Raw genomic sequence first — 24,596 nt, 5'->3', positions numbered from 1 at the left:
CTCAGCTGAATGGCAACTAAAACGGTAAAGGGGCGCCCCACTACAGCAGACGAGCCTCCACCTGGGGAGGCCCGTTCACGCCGCCTTCCCCCCCCCTTCGGGCACCCCACGCCGTTATTCGGAGCAGCATTGTAGGATGGCCACACCAGTGCGGCAACTTGCTAGACACCACCTCGGTGCCAACCGAATCTCAGCGCCTTGTGGTGTCTTCCATTCCGAAAATATTGTTGTGCTGCCTTCGGCCTATTCGCCGCAAGTACGCACGCAACTCAGCTGCATAGCGAGTGAAACACCAAGGGGCGCCCCACTGCAGCCGAGGAACCTTCATCTTGGGGGCGACGCACAGCATCACATTGCTTTCCAATGCAGTCAGATCCTCAAACAGCCCCCACTGACTGACGCCGCCTCACAGGCCAACGGGGCGCCCCACGCCGACTTTCGGCGCAGCATTGTAGGATGGCCACACCAGTGCGGCAACTTGCTGGACACCACCTCGGTGCCATCCGGATCTTGGCGCGTTGTGCTGCCTTCGGCCTATTCGCACATCGGTCCGCTACTGACGCCGCCTCACAGGCCAACGGGGCACCCCACGCCGACTTTCGGCGCAGCATTGTAGGATGGCCACACCAGACCAGTGCGGCAACTTGCTGGACCCCACCTCGGTGCCATCCGGATCTTGGCGCGTTGTGCTGCCTTCGGCCTATTCGCACATCGGTCCGCTACTGACGCCGCCTCACAGGCCAACGGGGCGCCCCACGCCGACTTTCGGCGCAGCATTGTAGGATGGCCACACCAGTGCGGCAACTTGCTGGACCCCACCTCAGTGCCATCCGGATCTTGGCGCGTTGTGCTGCCTTCGGCCTATTCGCACATCGGTCCGCTACTGACGCGAACTCACAGGCCAACGGGGCGCCCCACGCCGACTTTCGGCGCAGCATTGTAGGATGGCCACACCAGTGCGGCAACTTGCTGGACCCCACCTCGGTGCCATCCGGATCTTGGCGCGTTGTGCTGCCTTCGGCCTATTCGCACATCGGTCCGCTACTGACGCCGCCTCACAGGCCAACGGGGCACCCCACGCCGACTTTCGGCACAGCTTTGTAGGATGGCCACACCAGTGCGGCAACTTGGTGGACACCACCTCGGTGCCATCCGGATCTTGGCGCGTTGTGCTGCCTTCGGCCTATTCGCACATCGGTCCGCTACTGACGCCGCCTCACGTGCCAACGGATTTTCTACGCTTTTTATACCCTATGCCGCATAACAGGCCATGTGACTTGTTTATAAAACTTTTCATTGGTTCATTTTACTTTTGGTTTCCTAATGATGGAAGGCTTGATCATATGACCTAAAAATAACACTTTTCATTGGATGAAAACTTTTTTTTTTCCCAAACGATGAAAGCCCCACCTTGTTTCTGGATGTTTCAGACTGAAGCTGGCGTCAGCATGAAAGCACCACCATCTCGTGGCTCCGTCGTGGTCATTCCGCGAGCAATCATGGCAGCCGCTCCCCACCGGAAGCCTGCAGGAGTCGGGGGCCCCCAAGACTTTTGTAGAATCTTCAAGGCTGAGGGGACGCTTTCGAGAATGGGGTCCAAGACCTAGCAGACAAGCGTCCGATTTCCAAGGTGTCCCAGGGCCATTTCAGTGGACCAGGCCCAAAAAGGAAAGAGCCTGCCGCCATTTTGAGAGTCCTGTGGCAGCCGCCTATCGCTGCACCGCAAGAGTGGGCGCAACTCAGCTGAATGGCGGATTTTGGCACAGTGTACCAAAAGCGGGCGGAATGGCAACTGAAACGGTAAAGGGGCGCCCCACTACAGCAGACGAGCCTCCACCTGGGGAGGCCCGTTCACGCCACCTCACCCCCCCCCCCCCCGGGGCGCCCCACGCCGTTATTCGGAGCAGCATTGTAGGATACCAAAACCAGTGCGGCAACTTACTTGACATCACCTGGGTGCCATCCACATCTCAGCGCGTACTGCTGCCTTGGGACTATTCGCACAACAGACCGCTACTGACGAGGCCACCCCCCGGGACGCCCCACGCCGTTTTTCGGAGCTGCATTGTAGGATACCCAAAACCAGTGCGCCACCCAGGCAACATCCCCTGGGTGCCGTCCAGAACTCAGCACGTTGTGCTGCCTTGGGACTATTCGCACAAAACACAGCTACTGACCATTGTTGCTTCTTTTTTCCTAAAAATGTTTAAATGTTCTTACTGTTTTTGTTGCGTTGTATATATTTATAAGTTATTAAAGTTTTATAATCCTACTACTTTGTTGGAGTGCTATATATTTTTAATGTGACACATAATTGTAAAAACTTTGATGTACAAAGAGGCGTCCCTCGAATCTTCCGCTTCAGGCTCGGTCCCCTCCCCAATCACAATACAGGATGGTTTTCAGATAGTAGGAACACGTGTGGTGTGACGGATCTCATCGGGTGGGGGCCTTGATCTACTGTAACTCCTTTGAAGAGGGGTGATTCTTTACAACTGGGGCCATAAACTACATCTGCAGGGCTAGGTGATAGCCTGGGACCGGCCTGGACAATCGGACACAGAGGAAGAGGAGTTTCAGAGGGTGCGGTAGTGAATAGGGCGAAAGGGAGGTGTCGGGCGGGCACAGGGTGTGATTCTCAGGGAAGAGCAGCGCAGATGGGGGGAGGTTTATTGCCCATGCATAAGACAGAGAGCGGGGGTGACCAGTGCCTGGGGGAGATGCTTGCGAGGGTGGGGAGCCATGCTAAGGATCGACAGCGTGCAGAGAGTGGGTCTGGTCAAGGCATCTAAAATGGCTGCCGTGCACGACAAAAGTGTGGCATTTGAAAAAAGGCAAGATGGCGCAGACAATGTTTATCAACACTTCCTGATTTCCTTCGAATCGAACGTTAACAAACGTTATCTCTCCCACACTACCGGTCCCCCTCGGCTTAAACGCCGAGATGGTAGGGACTGCATCCCGTGGAGATAGGCCGAGACGTCACTCAGCAGAAAAAAAAGAAAAAAAAAAGTCTATAAACATACAATAAGTTAAAAGTCAATCATTCTTGTTTCCTTGTAGTACGCTCCCCAGTCCGCTTCCCGTTACGCGAACCGGGCGCACCCCACGAAAAAAAAACGATGTTTTTTTTTTTTTTGCCCCGCGGAGCCCTTTTAAAGCCTCCACATCAAACCTAGGGGGTCAGGGAGGATCTACTATGCCCCCTTATGATCATTTGCCCCTTCGCTTTGGCCTCCTGTTGTCTCTCGATCCTACCGAGAGACAAGATGGCGGCCGCTCCGTACTGTTTGGAATGTTTACAGACACCGGAGAGCCAATCAGCTTCGCTTCGCAAAGCTCCGTAACGCGAAAAGTACGCGAAACGGAGCGCTACCCGGGACGCTGTCACAGATATATATCTTTTTTTAAACGTTAATTTCTCAAAATCCACTGGAGCACATATATTGAGACCCAGCAAAGGCACATCGGGCTACCGGTCCCTACAATTTTGCCAAGTTTCATGCAAATCCATTCAGCCGTTCGATTATTATTATTTTTTTTTTTTTTGCCCCGCGGGGCCCTTTTAAAACCTCCACATCAAACCTAGGGGGTCAGGGAGGATCTACTATGCCCCCTTATGGTCATTTGCCCCTTCGCTTTGGCCTCCTCTTGTCTCTCGATCCTACCGAGAGACAAGATGGCGGCCGCTACGGACTGTTTGGAATGTTTACAGACACCGGAGAGCCAATCAGCTTCGCTTCGCAAAGCTCCGTAACGCGAAAAGTACGCGAAACGGAGCGCTACCCGGGACGCTGTCACAGATATATATATTTTTTTGAACGTTAATTTCTCAAAATCCACTGGAGCACATATATTGAGACCTAGCAAAGGCACATCGGGCTACCAGTCCCTACAATTTTGCCAAGTTTCGTGCAAATCCATTCAGCCGTTCGGGCTAAAAGTGAGGCCAACCGCCCTATGGAAATTAACATGGGAAAAACGCGTTTTGGGACCCCCCTTTTTTCTCGGCCCCCCCTTGATGAACCCCCCCCAAATTTTCAGGGGCTGCTCACAAACAAAATGTTCCATTTTCCTGAAAATTTCAGCCAATTCCGTCCACAAACGCCAAAGTTATTAGACATAGAATTTTCAAAAATCCCATAGAGAAAAAATCCTAACTATATATACCTACTGGCGACCGCCAGTAGGTAATATATATATATATATATATTTTTTTTTTTTAAGTACAAGAAAGGCGGCACAACCGGATACTTATTTGAAGTTATTTATTTCACCAACACTCCACCGACGCGTTTCAGCCTCACGGCTTTTCTCACGGTCAGCAAGTCCCTTTTTGCTTTCTCTCTTTATACTGGCCCACATGAGCCTTAAAGTGGCATTGTGGGATATGTAGTTTTTCGAAGCAAACATAATTAAAAGAATGATAAAAATAGAAAAAGGACTAGTGTGTTCTGTTTACAAAAGTATAGTACTTAACGTCCATAGTTGTTTTCACTTGAGGGCGTCTTGAGTTTCATAACTTATCACAAGATCTCAGTTTTTCAAGTTGTTCAAAAGTTCACAGTCTTTTGAAATGTCGGGTATAGTACCCTTATCCCATATTTTGATCTCGCTGCAGTTCATATTCACTCTAGATGTATGTGGAGATCCTCTCCAAAGTTCATTCCTCGTGGCTGTTTCGTGCGGAATCGGATAATGAGGCGTGATTCCATTTGTCGAAGGAGGCGTACTGTGTCTCCCCCTCTCTCAGATTTATTCAGCATTTTCAGTCCATAGAAGGTCATGGCTCGCCAGTCCCCATTTTGGCAGATACTCAAGTGTTTTGCGGTAGCATACAGCATGTTTGAATTCTTGACAGCTCGGATGTGTTCCAATATTCTCTTCTTCAGCATGCACGTGGTGGATCCTATATATTTCATTCCACATTTGCATTCCAAAACATACACCACATTTTTTGATGTGCAGGTGATGTATTGATTGATCGGCATATATTTACCATCAGGTTCCAACACAGTCTTCATTTTTTTGCCTATTTTACATGCTTTGCATGTGGTACATGGCTTAAAACCTATGTTTTGTTCCGTCCACCATTTGGATTGTTCTTTGCTCTGGAAGTAACTCTTAACTAATAGGTTTTGAAGGGATGTGTTTTTCTTGTATGTGATGGAGGGGAATTTCCCCGCTATTGGTCCTACATCCGGATCGCTGCTTATCAAATGCCAATACTTCTTCATTTTTTTGGCAATTAGCTCACTTTCTTTACTGTATGTTGTTATAAATCTCGGTGGGTCTCTTTCTTGTGGGGATTGTTGTTTTTCCACTAGCGTTTCTACTCTGCTGATTTTATCTGCTTTCTTTTTACAGTCTTTCAGGACATAGTCCTTATATCCTCTTGACTGGAATCTCATTTTGCTTTCAAGAATCCTGTTTTCGGCATCTTCTGGTTTAGAGCAGTTTCTTTTGAGTCGTACAAACTCCCCATATGGAATGCTTTTCAGTAGCGATTTCGGGTGGAAGCTGCTGCCATGGAGAATACTGTTCGTTGCTGTTTTCTTCCTAAACAGCGTTGTTTCCAGTTTGCCATTTGAGATATAGACCTTAGTGTCCAGAAAGTCTATCTCCTTTTTGTTGGTGGAACTCGTCTAGATTTTTGACTAAGTGCCAATTTTGATTTATTACTTTTTTGAATTGGTTGGCGTTAGGGCAGAATGTGGTGACACACACCTGACGTTTTAACTGTGGTTTAGTACGTCGTTCTAGAAGTGTTTCCCTGGATCCGTACACCCTTAACGGACTTCTAGGCTGATTACTCAGTTTGGTAAGATATTTGGTGACAATCTATTGTGATTCTATGCCTCCTTATGGCATATTTGGACGGCTATGAGTAAATGGGTATTACCATCATTTTTCAGTGAGATCATCTCCACGTACCAGCAAAAAGACATCCCCCGCGCCTTTCCAAAGATTTAGCTCATACCCGCCGACTTCCTGTTTTACTAGACAGGTACCGCCAATCATCTTTTTTCATTACACGTTTTGTTGCTGGTGTGATGACTTTCACCCCTTTTACGTAATCACCCTTTTCCCTGCAGAGATTTCTGCTTCACTACGCCTTCCAAGTTGCCTTGCAGACCAGTTGGGTAAGCTGCTTTGGATGGTGGTGGTTCACTCCTCAGTTTAACATAGGCACCTTAAGAATTTTATTACATAAAGATCATTTTTATGTTTTTCAGATATTCCATTGGCCCTGAGGAGAATCCCACTTTAACTTCGATTGGGATTCGAAACGCGTAGGCCCTTGTATTAAGTGTTGCTCTACCCTTAAACCCAAGTGTTGAAAAATACTGCACCTGAGTTTTGTACACATTGCCATACAAAAATTGTTTTCATCTAATATTCTGTTTGGTATCTAAATTTCAAGTGTACTGTTTTTCTAGGTTGATAAACATTTGTGTATTATACCTTACGTATAGATTTATTGAGCAACCTTTCCTATTCTTTTCTTCTTTTTTCCCTCGCAGACATTTTTTATTGAGGGAATTGTTAGATCTTGCATGAATGGATGTATGCACTTTTGAATGACTGTGATATGCTTGATAAGTATGAATGAGTATACATATTGTTATATTGGTATCGAGTGTTATGGTGTAGTGTCTTATTGTATATAATATGAAAAAAATTGAAAACTTTTTCTAAAAATTGAATGAATAAATTGCTATTAATTAGCAAAACCTCGGGCGGAAATGAGATTTCATCCTTTGTGAGTTGAATTCATGTTTGACTAGTTGTATCAGTTTAGGCATTTCCCTTTGTTATATAGCAAGTGAAATAAAGACATCTTTGAGAATTACCCCCGGAGTGCGTGGTTTCTAGTGCGAACAAGGTGGAAACCCTGAGCGAAATATTTTGCGGGCCCTGCAACCGCATCACGCACCCATCTGAGAGTGCTCCCTAAATCGGCAGGAAACAGGGAAACAGGAGCGCGAATATATATATATATATATATATATATATATAAAGAGCACTGTACCGAACGGCTTCTTGGTTAAGCAGCAGGTGAAGGATTTCAGGTCTATCAGGTTCCCTATCCCAAAGTTAGTCTTGCTGCTTCAGTAAATGCCCCATATTTCAAGAATTGTCCTAAGGGAATATTTGCATTACCACGGTGAAAGACAGTCATCCCTGACTCATCCTCCACTCATTGTAGTCACACCCCCAGGTCCGTTGCTTGTCTCCACATGAGTTCCTTAATTGGTATAAACCGAGTGTATGTCACTATGGAACCCGTCTTAGTTAAACATCTGCCCCAACAGTACCGACCTACTATCAATAGTCTGAGCACTATTCTACTGGTCCCTTGAATACTAAAGAACATATCAACCAATTCTCCCTATGTCATACCAGTCGAATCCTTCCTAGCCTCCACTTATGAGCTCTCATAAAACCACCAAACCTGCACTAGAGCTGTGCCAACATAGTACAGCCAAAATCTGGCAGTCATAATCCCCTTCATTAGTGAGCGTCCACAGTTTGGATACAGCTACCAGCGCCCCATATTAATCCAATTATAACTATCTAGCTCATTAAAAATGCTCTAGGCAACTGCACTGGTACGTTGGTAAAATAATACAGAAATCTTGGCCACACTTTCATCTTCGTCAACCCTATCCTCCTGGCCGTTAAAAGCAAGAGTTTCTTTCAGAATGGAACAGGGCAACCTAGAGCACCCTTGATGTTTCCTGTAAAGAGATCGGATTCAGCATGGTAGATCTGGATCCCGAGAGATCACACAGTAGTGTATTAACAATTAAAGAGAATATTGTTGGATGCATTGGAATCTTCAGCCAGCCAAATCGGGCGTGAGCACAACTTGTTCCAATTAGCATTTAGCCCGGACTATTTTCAGAATTCCCACTGTGCGAGCCAGACTAGTTTTTTTAAGTTCCCCATACGCCCAATGTATGACAAGATATAATAAATATAAGCAAAATCGTGTGCATAATGTCAGCCACCATCATACCCCTTGGGTGTACTCTTCGTCTAAGCAAATTTATCCCTGTTGCAAAAATTGATGGAGACAAGACACAGGCCTGGCGTGTACCTCTTCCTTTAGAATATGTGCGCAATACATCCTGGCTTATACGGATCCTTGTAGTGGGTCGAGCATAAAGCAATGAAGTTAATTTAATTTCATACCGGTCATAAATGAAGGGACAGGAGTCAAAACAACCAGTGGCTTTATTTCAACATTATTGACAAAGCCTACCAAGGCATGGTCATAAATTAAATATAAAAACGAGTGTAGTCTTTTAAGATGGTGTTCCTGTATCCTTATTTAAGGATCTTCCTTTAGCTGTATATTTCCTGTCGTTCCAATGTTCCATTGTAGTTTTACCGCTGTAATTTTTAGATCTTGTTTTGCAGCACATTTGAATAAAGTCCTATTGTTACTATTTCTTTAAATTTTACATAAAGAAGGCTTTAGCTACACCCAGAGCAGAATTATCCTCCCATTTCGTGTTATTTGCTGTATCATTCCACCAATTCTAGAGTGCTCGCACTGGACTTCATGAGGGTTTTTCTTTACATCTCAAAAGTACACTGAATCATAATACCTCATTACATTCTTTATGGCATAGATTTTGTGTATGCAGAAAGCAATCATTTTGTGTTTTTTTCACTGCAGCTGGCTTTTTTTCTTTAATTCGTATAGTTAGGACTCAAATTGCAAGCCTGGCTTATTGGCTTCTTCACACAAGTGATTTCTGTTGACCTACAGGGAATGAGTGACAGGTAGTGGAGAGAGTTGAAGATGGGTCAGATGTGTGACAAACTAGGCGTATAAATATAATAAAAAATGCAGACGTACATCTTTGAAACAGATGCGTGCACGAGCCATGAGGGAGTGTGAGCTTTCCTTCACACCTGCTTGCTGAACTCAGCAGGGGGCTTAGGTCACTGTTTGGGATCACATTTAGGAAGGTATTTAAGAGACATTTGCTCATCTCAGGGAGTCGCAGCTCTGCTGGCCGTCTCTCGCGCCTGCCGCCAGCTACAGCCATTTCCACAGACACCTCCCGTGGCCCGGTCTCCGGTTACCGGCCAGCCAATGGGAGCCAGAGATTTTTGCCTGATGAGATATTAAAGAGAGTGACAGCTGCACGCAGACAGCAAAGCCGGACAGATGAATTTACGACGCGATAATCCACCTCGGCTGCGGTGCGGGGTGTTTATCTGGTGGTGCAGAGCTGATAAAATGCATGGGACCCTGGGTGCTTTCTGCACCCAGGCTGGGGACTATGGTAATGGTGCAAGGAGGGACAACATCCCTACCACTACCCTGGGCGGTGCTTCCTTGGGAAGCAACTTCCAATTCATGAATATTGTACTCTTAATAACATCTCTTCCAAACACCAGTACATCTCTGTGAATTAAATCCTCCTCGAAGGACAATTCCCTATATGAACATTTCTGAAAGACACGAGGCCGAGAAAGATAATTCTTCTTTTAACGCTTAAAGAAAACACACCATTTACCAACAAGTGAATTATGGAATTATCAGCTTCCAGGAAGAACTCATAACTCTAGGGCCTTATGTATGAGCATATTTTCCCACAGACACAAAATGGATAAAACCCTTTGATACATCTTATCTTTACAATAGGAACCCTGCTTCGCTTATCATAGGAAGATCAACCACTGTAGTTGAAGCAGAGACACCACCCGATTGTGGAGAGTTTGGGAGAAAACCAGAAATGGAGGAGGTAGTTACGTGTGTGCTAGAAGAATTTTTAAGTGTCCTATAGAATTGGGAATTCAGTGTGCTTTTATGATGGAAAGAAATCGCACCCACATGGTAATTTCCCCATTCCATGAGGTTTAACTTGCAATTGTATGGTACTGGGTCTGATTTACTGCACAGGAACAGTAAAATCACATCTGATTTTAGCATGACCCCCAGTACTAAGCTACTCAGAATGAGACCCAACAGCTGGAGGTACATACAAATACAGATTGAATTCATGTCTACATTCATTTAGTTAAAGTAGACCATGCGTAGAAAGGGGTTTTAGAAACTCTACACCCGGTCTCTGTCATGGAGCTTATGGCACGACAATGGTCTTCTTCCATTCAATAGCTTCTCAAAGGTGCTGTTGCTTTAAAAAACACAACTAAATCAATTATAAGAGGACATGTCATGCCCAAAAAGACAGACTACTGGCAATTTTACTGGATCTACAGTTTGAAGTTGGGATTTTTTCCAACAACTACATTATTTTCCACGGAAAAATTAAAGGTTCAGTTCAACAACTTGAAGATTTAGAGATTTTGGCATGAAAATTGGCTTATCTGTGTTGCAAATCAATTTCACTGATGGGTATAGATCAGATGATGTTTGTAACATCTATGCATCACTTATAGTTTTTTACCCTCTGTACTTTCATGCACACAAGTCTGAATTCATTCTTCTGTCATTACTTCGCACTGAAAGGCTTCTATTAATATTCATACAAAGTTAAGAATGACCTCATGGTCTCCGTTAATTAATTTATTAAGATTCATTGTTAAGAATGTAATGCCATAATAAGTGTTCTTTCATGGTGGAGAGTCATAAAATGATGTTTTTCTAAGGGTCGTGCTTTATTCGGTAGTCCCATTATTACAAATTGTAACTGGATTTGTAAGGCCTCTTATGCACTTTATATAAATAAATAGAACATGGTCAAAACAGACTCTCCCTCACCCATTGAAGCAATTGTCATTATAAAAACAGGACCTTGAAATTTCTCTCCCTGGAATCAGGTCTATTGGCCACTGTGGAGGTCAGACTAAAACCTGGGTGGAGCTCTGAAATGAGCACCGGTGGATTGCTAACAGGGGTGAATACTTACTGGTGAACTTCTCCTTCTTCTTGCATCTTCGGACTACGAGGAACGCGCCGATGGCGAACACCAGAATTAAGACGCCTGCCACGCTGCCCACCACAGGCCACAGCCACGCATACTCCTTTGGAGCTATTTCCGTGCCTGTGTGGAGAAAACCAAACCAGGAGGGGTATGAAATACATGCTTTCAATACAACCCAGAGGCTCATTTCCAACCCTCTAGCCCGGGGGACCCTCGGAAGTGTAAGTGGATAATAAAAAAAGTAATTAAATTAAAATAAATTGAAAATGTTCTTCTATTGACGATTATATCCTCCCACCCAACCAGTCTATGAATGAGAAAACTACCCTAGTTCTAATTTACAAAAGAGGTGACCTCCGAGAGACTTATGGGAATGCTCTGTCTGAAAGACTCAGCATCCACTGGACTTTTGGCACCACCTCAGTCTCAAAGGGAACATCCCTGTTTTGGGCCGTGATTACTTTTCTTACACAATCATTTTGCCTGTATGTGTTATAGCCCCTGGGTGTGCACCATGCCAGAGTCCCTAGTGACGTTGTGAGAAGACAAGGGTTTAAGGACTGAATGGGCCTAACTCCCTGACTCTACTTTAGCTATAGCGTAATAATTTGGAACCTTTTGCTAAACTGTGCAAGGCACTCCCTGGAAGTCCCACCAACTCTCAAGTAGTGTGCAGGCCTGTGCTCACAGGCACCAGTTTATAAAAGATTGTGTTAAGAGCACCAGCTTCAAGTCAGGGCTTTAACATTGTTTGGCACAAAGATAGTGTATAAAATAACACAACAAGCATAAAGAAAGAGGCAGGGAGGGTTGGAAGGGTTGGGAGGGTTGGTTGGAAATACAAGGCTGCAATTGCAAGCCATCTCTCCCTGGAGTGATACAGATTACCTCAGCATCACATCGTTCAACACGGAACATCTATTTGACTTGTTAAAAATGTGCCCTTTGCAAAAGGCATAAAAAACACTCACTTTTAGGTTATAATTTTGAGTCATTTATGAGATAAACCACATCTTACCACTTTGAAAATATTCATCTGCGGTACAATAGGTAAAATAACCTTTAGGTGCCGATTTCGCATTTAATTTTTTGCTAATATTTAATTTATTTTTGTTTTCTATAGACACAAACCTCTCAGATCTGTGCTTTCAGCTAATATATCTTTTCTATTCATAAACAATTATAAAGCGTGCAGCTACCCAGAAGGGCCTCCCAGAGCTAGGTTAGCAGCTGATAACTTAGCCGAAAGAATGGAATTAGTTGAAGAGGATAGTTTTTAGCAATTTCCTAAATTTGGGTTCGACTCTGTTTTCCTAATATACTAGGGAAGTGCGTTTCAGAGCTTGGGGGCTATGGACGCAAAAGAACTTTCTCCACTTCTAGTTCTCTTCATTCTAGGCACTATAAACACCTGCTGGCTGGTAGAGAGCAGTGTTCCTGAGGTATTTTAGGGTGAGAGGCGTCTCTGAATTAACATTGGGCCCTATTATACCTAGCTCGATGGGCCAGGCACAGAGCTTTGAACGGTATTCTTTTAATCATCCGCAGCCAGTGCAGGCTCGCCAGAGCCACAGTTGCGGACTAACATTTCGGGATTTTTAAAAAGTACGGGGGCAGCGGCATTGTGGATGACCTGTAATCTGCTGATGACAGCCTTGCGACTTCCCAGGTATAGGGAGCTTCTGTAATCCAGGCAGGAGATGACCAATCCTTGCACCACAATTCTGCGCTATGGTTCAGGTAGCTATCTCAAAAGCTTTCTTGGTGCTCTAAGCAAGCCAAAGCCTTTTGCAGCTATTTTTTCTACATTAGGTTGTCATGGAAAGCGTTACAAAAGGGGGTGGTGATGGACGGAGCATCTGAACCAATTAGACACTAACACCCAGTCAACAGATCTGGGTTTAATCCATCACCGTTCTTTAGCCCACTCTGCCACCCCAGTTCAGACATGGCCATATGCAAATCAGTCTGACCCTGTGCCTCATGGGAACAGTCCAGCCCGAACTGCCAAGCCATGCCTTCCCTGGACCGGATTCAAGCTTTCTAGGACCGGTTTCTGGCATTACAGCCGTCTTCAGCCAGGCTTGCTTGAATCCAGTGGCAGAGTGAGCAAGGGACTCACGTCTGGGCATACCCTGCCAACTTATGGCAAACAAAGCGTGTCATCGAGTAAAAAAGCCAAGCATCTTGACTTCTGGTTTTAGGTGGGTTGATCGCTAAGACATTCTGGACGATTCACTCCCATCCATCTATTGGGGTTGCTTCCCACCATTAGCTCAGAGTTTTCACCATTTTAGTTGAGGCTGCGTCTGCCATCCGGTCTGCGACATGTTTGAAACAATAGTAAAGTTGGGTGGAGATGTTATCACTTTGTAAGGAAAGAGAGATGATAATCTGAGTATCATCGGCGTAAAATATGGAGATAATTATGATCTTCCTAAGTGAGGTTTACATACAATTTGAAAAGGGTTGGGCTTAAGGTAGAGCCCTGTCAGTGCAGACCCTGGTGTGTTCAAGGTCTCCCATACTCTTTGTTATGCCACTGAAGAGCCCCCGCTGGTGGGCATCATACTTACATGAGCCGCAGAAGTCACTCTTGGGCGCCTCCCTGCAGGTCCCACAGTTCATGCACTTGCCCAGATCGGAGCTCCACGTCTTTCCTTGGGCGCATTTGGTGCCTGAGAGGAAAGAGCAGGAGCCAAGGAGGTGGAGAGAAAGAAAAGAGGGGGAAATGAAAGCGAACAGAGGGATATGCAAAGCAAGAAAGGGGACAAAGGGAGGCAGAAAAGATAATGGGAGAGAGGTGGTGTGTGAGAAGATAGAAAAAGGTGGGGAGATTGCGTCAAAAAAGGGGATCGGATAAGAGAAAAGTGGGTGGAAAATAGAGGAAAATGAAAGAATGATGAGGAGAAAAGTAAGCAGGAGGAGAACGGTGATGTGAGCGTAGGTTTAAAAGGGAAGAGAGAAGAAATAGAAGAAAAAAAGTGGCAAATAAAAAGAGAGGAGAGAATACAACAAGAGAGTTTAATGAATCTATGTGTACATTTTAATTTGTCAACAATTAAGATAACATTTAAGAGCATATAATGAGAAAGCAGGTGGGAGAGAATGCACTAGCACTAAATGCAATAGACGTGAGGCAGACAGAAGAACAACCCAGAACCATAGAACGACACACAATGGGTGGTTTATTAATGCGCGTTACACACATTTGTATGGCATGTACCACTAATATGGCCTCACAGCGCCATTTTGGTTTGGAACATTCCTGCAAAGGTTTCGAGGATTCGAGAACAGTCGGGTGTTGTTGTTCAGTTGTAGCAGGCTGCTTGAGGATATTTTGATGTTCTGTTGTGGATGAATAGTTGTGTTTCAGGGTGCTTGGGTGCTAACTGGATTAACTTGGCTAGCGTATTGACCGACGGGTTTGTATGTGTGTGAATTAACTGGTCATGCTGGATGATGCAGAGCCCCACTAGCCATCCGCTAGCTTCGCAGGACCTTATAGGGTGGGCCTGTGTTCTCTTGTATTGTGGTTTGAGGTGATCGCCTGGGTATATACAGTTGAGGGCTTGTTGAAATGCACCTACAGAGCTTTGAAGGGTGAATTTAAATGCACAAAGTAAAGAAATTGTACACACGCAAGCATTTTAAGGAATCTGTAACTATCCTACATTTCTTCTAATCTTTGTGTTCTCCTTAAAAGTGAGAAATCTCCTCAAGATATGAAACCAAGGAAACAGCAGTGGACTCCCAACGTTGTCAGGAGTGGCTTGTTGAATCAGGCACATAGAGATTGCCTTAGCCAAGAATACACGTGAGGAGTCAGGGCCCCAACTCTTGAAGTGATGTGAGATAGGTATTTTGGGCAGTGATGTCAGAGGGTGAATTGGATATTTTGGGGTGTTAAGTCATAGACAGCCCAGGTGTTGGCAGCGAGGTGGGCTCCAGTGTCCGCCGTCAGTCCCAACAAACAACTGAAGGCCCAGATTCAGCAGTACAGAACGAATATTAGCCGCGGCGTCACAGGGCTGGGCATGCGGATGGTATCCAAGACCAAGGATCAGCTAACACCAAGGCTGGTCCAGCCTGGGCACTGGGCCAGCACCTAACAAGAGGCGGCTCCTGGGCCTTCCACTTGCTACAACCGGCTGTGAAGACCATGGTACCAAGGCTGGAGGCTAAATGTGCAGATTACTTAATACTTATGTGAGAGATCTGCCAGGGGCTGGTGGAAAAATCAGGATTGTTAGGAATGAGTGATAGTCCACTGAAACATGAGAGCAGTGAGCTACTGGGACCAAGAAACTCTGGAGCAGGAAGGGCACGGCTACACGAACAGCTGGACACAGAGGCAAGGATGTGAAGCAGAACCAGGCAGGACCACAGGAACCATGGAACACAGACTCATGGATGTGAATGCAGACACAAGCAGGACCAAATGAACAACAGTAATACACAGACTCAAGGATGTGAAGCAGACACAGGCAGGACCACAGGAACCATGGAACACAGACTCATGGATGTGAATGCAGACACAAGCAGGACCAAATGAACAACAGTAATACACAGACTCAAGGATGTGAAGCTGACACAGGCAGGGCCACGTGAACACTAGGGCCCAGAAACATGTAGGTTTGGACAGAAATAAACAGAAAGAGAAAAACAGTGTGAAGAGGCCACAAACATGGGTACAGAGATAGGCCGAAATGGGGCAGTGAGACAGAGTGAACTGGTGACATGGAAAATAGGGCAGGGAGACACAGACTCGGACAAGAGAGACCTGGACAGTAGGACAGAGAGGTAACAAACACTGGAGAAGGGAGAGCATGACACTAATCTGACTCTTTCAGCAGGAAATCCTACATCTGTGCAGAATAACGCCCAGAGCAATACAGGTCCATACCCTATAACTGAACGCAACACGACCCAAACAAAGTGTGAGACTAAATGAAGTGCTTGAGACTAGAAGCTTGGGGAATGGGTGAGATTCCTCTGAGGTTTGGGATGTCATCGGTTACTTCCTGTTATAGGGAATATTAGTCTAGCCTTGCGGGACTGTCGGATAGGGGAATATGTGGGAATCCTGTGAAGAGTATGAAGTTTTTTAAGCAGGAAATAAGTGAAACCTGAACTGAAATGTAAAAGGGCAGTGATTATGGGGTGGCCTGAGGCCTTTGTTAAATCATGCATTTACGTATGGCTTCATAGTGGAAAGGGACTCAATTGCTTTACAGGAACAGTAGAAAGCTTGAAGCTGGTAAGAGGACGAGAAGGTTGGAGAAGGTTGCAGGAAGAGTTGACAGTAAGGAGTCAGCTACAGGCCTCAGGGAGCAGGAAAAGGTGCTGTGGGTAGAGTGGAAGCAGTGGATCGCAGGTCTCTTTCCATCAGGCACCTGAAAACAGCAGCCAAAAGTTCTTCTAACAGAGTCACATCCAGATGTCTCGGTTTCCTTGTTGAGGGGTATGGTGAGGTGAAGAACATCCCTACAGCGATTGTGGCGAGTGCTCGGATGAAAGATCCAGGGTCCATATGATGAGACGGAGAACAGATTTGGAAAATAATGCTCACTTTGATACGAAGCCAATGGATGGCTTTCACAGCCACTGATATGTGATCTGATCTAGCAACAGGACACATTGAAGAGCAGAATATGTGGGAATAACAGTTCCAGCCCGAACTGCCAAGCCATGTCTGAACTGGGGTGGCAGAGTGGGCTAAAGAACGGTGATGGATTAAACCCAGATCTGTTGACTGGGTGTGAGTGTTTGATTGGTTCCGATGCTCCGTCCATCACCACCCCCTTTTGTACCACGTTGAAGAGCAGAGGCTCTTCAAAATTGTGTACTCCTTTGCCAAGCGACATCATTTCACTTTCGTAAAGCTGTGTTAAGTGCAATTTATTTGGGGTGATAGTTTCTAAACATAAAACTTATAAACATTCATCTGTCTCTCCTCAAGCCCACGGATGAAGGCACCCTGAATGAGTGAACTAAGAGACATTTGTCAAGTGCCCTCTACTTGTGGCCTATCTTGTTATTATAGATGGAGCAACCTTACATTCTATTAAAACATATACAAGAAAGGTTTTTGTCCAGCATGAATTATACTAATAATTATTTGAAGATGCTCTCAAATGTGATTTTCGTGGTAAGAGAGGTATACTAAAACAAATGAATTGCCTAGGTTCACACAATTTGGTAAAGAATGGATGTTGGATTAAAACCAAGATTTCCAATTGCATAGTGTGCAGTTCAGTTACTAGAGTGATTTTGTTCTCCTTTCGTGCCCCATCCTATCACAGGGCAACCCACACCCAATCTCTATTACCTTAGGTCTCAGGCAGGAGGAGAGGTTCTACGCCTCAGTGAATCAGCAAAACGAAGAGGTCTCAGGTCTATATACTGTGGCAAAAGTGAAGTGACAGACTTCAGCAAAGAGTTCACACTTTGCTTTTTTAGGTCTCGAATGTACTGTGTGTTGCAAGACTTTTTGTACGTTTACAGAGGGCTTACAGCTTGCCATTTTTTACCAATGGTTGGCCGCATTGCCACTCATTTGCTTGCTTCTTATTTGAGGACTTGTGTGGGCTTTGCTTCCCCATTGTGAGATTGTCCCTTTCTCCCTCCCCTGGAGCATGAACACATTACTACGTCCTTACACTGCTTATTTTTGTGCTGCTTTTCTATTTTTAGTTAAGCACTCTATGAACGTACATGTGTTTTCCAGCTGTGTCCCTTATGTGCTTCTCTGGCCCCTGTCTCTGTGCTGCTCTGACTCGCCACGTGTTTCTGTGTCCCTACTCCGCCTTACCTTCTGCTTCTGTGCTCCCCTCATCTCTATGTTGCTCTATATCACCCTGTGCTTCTGTGCCCCCCCCGTGTTGTTGCCATCCCCCATGTTGCTTCCCCTGTTTTGATTGCACGTCCTTCACAGGTGGGTTTTTTGTTGTTGTTTTTAGTTACTGATCCTACTCCGATTGGTGATGCGAGTACTGTGGAGGTGCTTAGACGGGGGTTATGCGTCTGAAAAATCATCAGTAGCATAACAGCCCTTTCACACCACTCCAGTCTAGGACATCCACACGATCACCTGTCTAACACCCTAGTCTCCCTCCTCTCAGGTGAGAGCGCCATGCATACAGCTGGCTCGATCGTTTTCAACTCCAGGGTTTCAATGGACGTCCCGCAGAGCCAGTCCTGGCATATGGCTTGTGGCAGGCTCGCCGACCTCTACAACCCACGCCAGTGCTTTAAATGGGCAGGTACTGTCCGGTACAGCACTGCACTTCTTTAATTCGAAAGAGAGAGCACTTGCCCTGACAGCAATATATTTAACGGGAGAGTACCGGCACTTCTAAGGCGCAAACAAGTACTTTATAGAATGAGTACCAGCACTTCTATATAACCATTTAAAGCACCGACCCCAGCCCATCAATGTCCTGGCGAGGGACCAGGCCCTCTGCAGCTCGAGGGAGGAACTGCCTGCACCTCTGGCTGCTCAGAGGCAGGCAGGGAGCGGGCAGGCCGCCTTCCCCAACCTCCCCCCCTGAGGAGCAAAAGACATTCCTTCCAGATGAAGAAACACCATTTCAAAGAGGGTGAATCAGAGGCGCCCTGATGACACATCTTGCAGGCCAGGAAGAGGCTGAAGGGGGGAGGGTCAGGGCCTTGCAGGCACACCACCTCCACCCCTCCCTCCCCGCCCGCCCGCGTCTTTATCTCTCCTCTCATCGCTCCGCACACACTCCATCCACACCTGTTGCATTCTTCGCATTCCTCGACCCTGCGGGCACCCACGCTAATGCCACGTGTCCTTCAATATACATTATTCCTTCCTACTACTACAGAAGCGGGGCCCGCACGCTGCTCTCACTGTCAATGCACCTCAATTCTTAGTGGCTTGTACCACCCATGCTTTAGCCACAGGTTCCGTTCCCAAATAAACCTCCGACTCGGGGTTGCCTAAACAACCCTCACGCTGACCTCTGAACTGACGCTTCACGTTGTACCTCCGCAGTAAAGCGTCCTATCATGGCTCGGCGGGGTTCATCGTGTACGTGAGAGGGGCCTCAGGTGAACCCTCGCGTATTACCTCAAAGGCAGAAGTGTCCCACCCACCTATACATTCATTCAGGGTGGTAGATTGACGAGATGGATGAGTGTGTGAATGGATAGGGTGGTCAAAGGATGGCAGAGTTGATGGATGAGTAGATGGATAACTGGGTGAAAGGACGGCAGAGTAAAAGGGATGGATAGGTTCATGGCCAGGGAAAATGATGGTAGAGGAAAAGGAGGGACGGTTACTGTATGAACGGATGCATGAATGGATGACTGGGTGAATGGGTGAAAGGGTGGATGGATGGATGAATGGAAGAGTGGAAGAGTAGATGGGTGATTGAAATGAGGAAAGATTTAATGAGATGAAATAGAAAAAAAAAATCAATGCATGACAGAACCTTAAGGTGAAATAAGGAATTCCAGTGGGTCAGTGGAAGGCTAAAAGGATGAACTGGTAGATTGAAGATACTAGGGATCACTTCTGGGTTGGGGTGGGATCACTTGCCTCGGTTGCTTGGTGCCATCAGAGCTTTTATTTCAACGTGGGGGTATTTTTATTATCTGGCTACACCCTCGCTCAATGGGGCCTTCGATGCGCCCTCGTCTCCGTGTTGGCTCTGGCTTCCATCTACCGGTCACCCCTTCTCTCAACTCCCGCCACTCCCAAACACCTCAGTGCTCCCTCGTCTGTACCTGACCCTTCATTCCCCATCTCCCTCATGCTCTCGACACTTGTCTCCCTCCCCCGATCCCTCCGTCGCCCCCACCCACCCTCTCTTTGCTCCCAGCAGCAGCATGCCATGACCCCAGCCGCCCCCGCAGATGCCACCAGGACACCGAAAACTGCTCTGACTCACCCGCGCAGAAAGAGGTGACTCTCCCTACCGTCTATCCTCACCCCCACCCGAGGGGTCCGCCCCTCCGCCCGGCGGAGAAACGGCTGAACTCCGAAGAACACGCGGATGAAAGTCACCTTTTACTTTTCTGCACCAAGCCCAAATAAAGTCCTGCTCGGTGAAGATGCAGAGGGCAGAAAACAGCAGTCTGTCTGACACCTCGTGGCACTGTGAGAAGCCCACATTTCCCAAACACAGTGGGCTTCATCTTCCAGGGCCACTAACCCGGCACAGAATATAGTCCGATGTCAATTGGAGGTAGAAGTATTTACCCTAGAGTGCCCGTTGGCACCAGTTCGGGCCGGACTGTTCCCATTGGGCGCAGGGTCAAGACTGATTTTCACATGTCTTGTTCCAAAGTGGAATGGCGAGCAAAAAAAGATGGATTTAGGCCCAGATCTCTGTACTGGGGTGAATGTATGACATTGTTCTGCATTCTGTCCATCAATAGTTCTTTTTGCACTTGGCACCAGTGGCACAGATTTCTTAACCCAGGTGGCGGGTATAGAAAGTAAACGGGCTAAAATGTTTTTTTAAATGTATTAACTTTTGTATTTGCACTTCTTGCCTGTTCTGTAGGCCTTCAGTAGCAAACAGGGGACTTCTGGGGGGAAAGGGGCACCAGCCCTGTGATAGGATTGTCCGGCACATCAAGTGTGATGTCATTTCCGCTGCCCCTGCTGTTTTGGACTCTTGACCGGAATATGTCAGAATATCGAGGGCAAAAATAAAATGGGACATAAGTACGGAGGACCAAAATATCACAAACGTAAAGTATGCAGAGTACAGATTTACTTTTCTTAACTCCATATCTACATTCCTTGAAGCTATACATTAGCCGGGTATGGTGGATTAGTGGACTAATGCCTCCACAGTAGGGGCATGTGTTTGACCTCATGGCCACAGGTTCAAATCCCAGGGGTCCACTCAGCCTTGCATCCTTCTTAGGTCAATAAAATGAGTACCATTGAGTTTGGTAACCATAATTGTTATTCAGTGCCAGTGTGCCCTTGGGTGAATGTGCACTTTATAAATACACGTTATGTTATGTATAAGATTTGAAAATCTCAGGTTTACTATAAGAATGTCTAACCTCGGAACATTTGTTCTTAAGTGTGGCTCACGAGCTACCACCTCTTGATATCCAAGCAGGGGTGGTGCTTCAAGGACACCACATTGTAAGCCGGGGAGGGGGAGGGGGTGCAGCCATTGAAGTCATTTCACAACGGAAGCCCTATGCTCTTCTTTTTGTTCCCAAATAATGTGCTGCCAGATGAGGAACAGTCATTGCCAGAGGCTACGGTTATTAAATGCATCAACAAGAACCATGTGGCCACCCACCCTGGACACGGTGAAAGGCTGCACTACTCGGAAAATTCTCCCCAACAATTATATCTGTCTCCCAAACAAACAGGTGGCATTGGACTGTCTGAGCTTTTCTTGAGCTATGACAAGGAGACAATCTTGAACCTATTAAAAACCAGAAGAACCTAGCTCAGACCACCAATGATGGTGCGACCTGCCTTTCGCCAAGATGTGGGACCATCATTGAACAGTCATGCATAGTCGCTGCAAAGACCAGATGGATTCCTGGGGCAAACCCCACAACACAGACAGAGAGAGGTGAGGAAGAGGAGGAAGCAACTAGGTGGACAAACTTCAGTACACCCAATCTTACTAGGAAAGGAAAGGAAAAATCATTCAAGTATCACACCACGCACACTCAGACACACTACCAGAATGAACAGAAGTGCGCTGCAGTCATACTAAAAATCCATCTGGAGAAACCACGAGCAGACGGTGCCAATCACCAGCAGTGCAAAGCAAACTGTCCATCACCCAACAAGTGTCAGTCAGTCTTCGTCCTGTGCTTGAGAGAAATCCCGATTTTTTAAGAAGATCAAAGATTGATTGTGTGGTCTTAAAGTTAGCACGCAACCACCTCCACAGTTTTACCCTGGAAGCTAAACCTAGTAATGAAGATATCAGAGATGGAAAGAAGACAACACAAATGGTTGGCTTACCTAGTAACGCACTTTTTGCTCTGGAAATCGGTTTTGCACACTACTGCCCATTTGATTTCTGGCTCTAGCAAACTGTATCATATTACTGCAGTGTTGTTTAATTTGCAAGGGTTGCCCTTGCACTTTAGGACGGCTATGAATATTGTCTGCACAGCCTTCTTCAGGGCCAACCTGTTGACTTCGCTCACAAGCTAAAGATCTGAGGCTCCAGAGAGGCTAGGAGTTAAGTAGTTCATGGCGCAGGATTTAAGCAGGTCATGGTGTAGAATTTCTTATGTTTCAACGCACAGCTTTCTCTAAACATACATTCTCTGCAGCTGCTCCGCATTTGTCAAATTCTCCTCCACCAGATATTTGCCTTGTTCTGGACCGTGTGGCCTTTTTTTCAAGCTTTAAAGATATAGCAGCTTATTTTGAGTTTGGTGGGCGGTTTGCTCTGCCACGAATGTGTCGTAGTACCACCCCCCCCAAAGTGACAATCCACCCGCTCTAAGTGTAGTCAGGCGAACCACCATTTTTCTGCAGGCGGAAACTTCAGACCAAAGACTGGACAGGCATCAATTCCAAGTACCTTAAACAGTTCATCCTATTTAGGGCAGATGTTTAGATTACTTTTTCAACAAGATAGCAACTCCTCTGAAGGCAAGGAGATCTCCGCCAGGCAGATAGAAATCTCTAAATATGGCGGGCTGCAGCCCACTAGGGTTACAGAGTAAAGGCACACTTGGCAAAACGGAGCGGAGCCTACAACACAGAAAATAACTCCCTTACTTTGTGGAATATATCCTTCTTGTGCTGAAAAGTGTTAAGGCATTATTATTCCCCCCCCCCCCGTTTTTCTCTGTTCATTAGGGTTCCATTTCTCTCCCTGTTCTTTATGTTTAATAAACGTACTCTCATTTGTTACTTTGTTTTTGTACATCCTCATCATTTTGGCCATGAGGGCGATTTATAAATGGCTATGTAAGAGTCTTAGGGCTAGATGTAGGTAACTCTAATTTACCGACTCATAAATACCGAATTTTACCGATTCTGTATTTATGAATCGGTAAATTAGAAGGAGGGAGATGTAGGTAATTTTTTATTTTGAATTACCGAATCTGTAACATTCGGTATTTACTGATTCGGTAAATACCGAATCAGTATTGCCCATTGATTCCTATGGGCCTTGAAGCCCATAGGAATCAATGGGCAATACCGAATCCTGCAAGGGTGCAGGGGGTGTCACTTTGACACCCTCTAGCACCCCAAGTACAGGCTTGTGTGACATGTGGCACACATACATGCCCTAAGGGCATGTCTGTGTGTCACATTGCACAGGTGTGCATGCACAGATGTGCATGCACACCTGAATTCGGTATTTTACCACCCAATAGGATTGGGTGGTAAAATACCGACTCTTAAGGGCCTGTGGCACTCTTAGGAGTGTCAGCTACATATGGATTTACCAAATCGGTTACCGATTCTGTAAATTTACTGATTCTGTAAATTTACAGAATCGGTAAAATATAGGCCCCCTACATCAGAAAACCCTAATACCGGTCAGTAACGGCCGAATTCGGCCATTACCGACCAGTATTAGGGCTCCTACATCTGGCCCTTAGTGCCTAACCTCTCACCAATACAACGCAAACCAGTCACCTCTTGGGAATGTAAAATGCGGAATGATAGGTAAAGGGATGCCAAGAGCTAGCAGACTTTCAGTCAGGTGAAACAGAGGGATTGATATGGTCTGACCAGATGGTTGGCGACTTACCTATTTTATTATTTTTGTAAATTGATAGTGGAGCTCTGAGCACACTTCGGAGAGGAAGCAAACAACAACATCTCAGTTCACATACTGACTAAAATAAAGTAGTAGGTCTACGGAGCCTGTGTTGTCAGCTGGATTTAAGATAAAGCTTTTTGGATGTAGAGAGAGCCTGCTGTGATGTATCCAGCGTGTTAGGCATTTCTTAATGTGTCAACAGTGGCCTGCTCCATTTGATTCCTTAATGTGCACTGGATAGATTCAGCATGCATAAATGCTGACATGTTAATGCTTTCAATAATGCTCGTTTGGGGCATGAAAGGAAACCGTAGTGGAGATGGCCCAGGAGGAGCCAAGCTTTACAGATCTGTTGAGCGGACTGAAGGAAACACATTGGGGGGTCACTCCACCGACATAGATGTCTACAAACCTGTCAAGTAGTGTTCTGTGTTGAAAAGCATGAGCCGTTTGAGGAGAATCGGACATCATGGGTGTCACTGTGGCAGTAAGAACCCCAGCTGTCTATGACGGGAGACTTGGTCCCTTGGTGTGCTCAGATTCTGGATCGGAGCTCGCTCAGAAGGGGCAATGGGACCAGGCACCAAGGATGATCGGGAGCCTCACTGGTACGAAAGCTACCTTGTGCTCAATCCTCTGCCCTCAAACCACGAGCCAACCCGATCTCCAATTCAACTAAAACATGCATATGGTGGGTCGGGAAGATCTCAACAATTTCCACTTCTTTTCAATTTACCCTCCTAGATAAAAAGTCCTACAGAGCTGCTTGGATACCCAAACGAAACCCTTCATAAAAGAGAATTACCTCCCTATTGAGTTCCAATCAGGCTTCAGTCAATGACGTGGAACCAAGACTTCAACCTTAGAAACGGTTGATGAAGCACGTCACATTCTGGTAAATGGTGACTCCTGACTCCCAATCCTCCTTGACATTTCT

The 24,596-nt window shown here is 46.1% G+C and overlaps 1 protein-coding gene across 1 annotated transcript in view; it reads right to left on the bottom strand.

The window, feature by feature from the left end:
• Window positions 1–24,596, bottom strand: part of LOC144768642 (tumor necrosis factor receptor superfamily member 12A-like) — a 45,220-nt gene that overhangs the window by 11,558 nt on the left and 9,066 nt on the right. Inside the window, exons 2-3 of the mRNA XM_078652452.1 lie at window positions 13,487–13,588; window positions 10,896–11,030 (exon numbers count right to left, since the gene is read on the bottom strand). Coding sequence (XP_078508578.1) covers window positions 10,896–11,030; window positions 13,487–13,588 — 237 coding nt within the window. The remainder of the gene's footprint in view (window positions 1–10,895; window positions 11,031–13,486; window positions 13,589–24,596) is intronic.

The sequence above is a fragment of the Lissotriton helveticus genome, chromosome 7, assembly GCF_964261635.1.
Source record: "Lissotriton helveticus chromosome 7, aLisHel1.1, whole genome shotgun sequence".
NCBI classification, from domain to species: Eukaryota; Metazoa; Chordata; class Amphibia; order Caudata; family Salamandridae; genus Lissotriton; species Lissotriton helveticus.
This window is presented reverse-complemented; position numbering and strand designations above follow the sequence as displayed.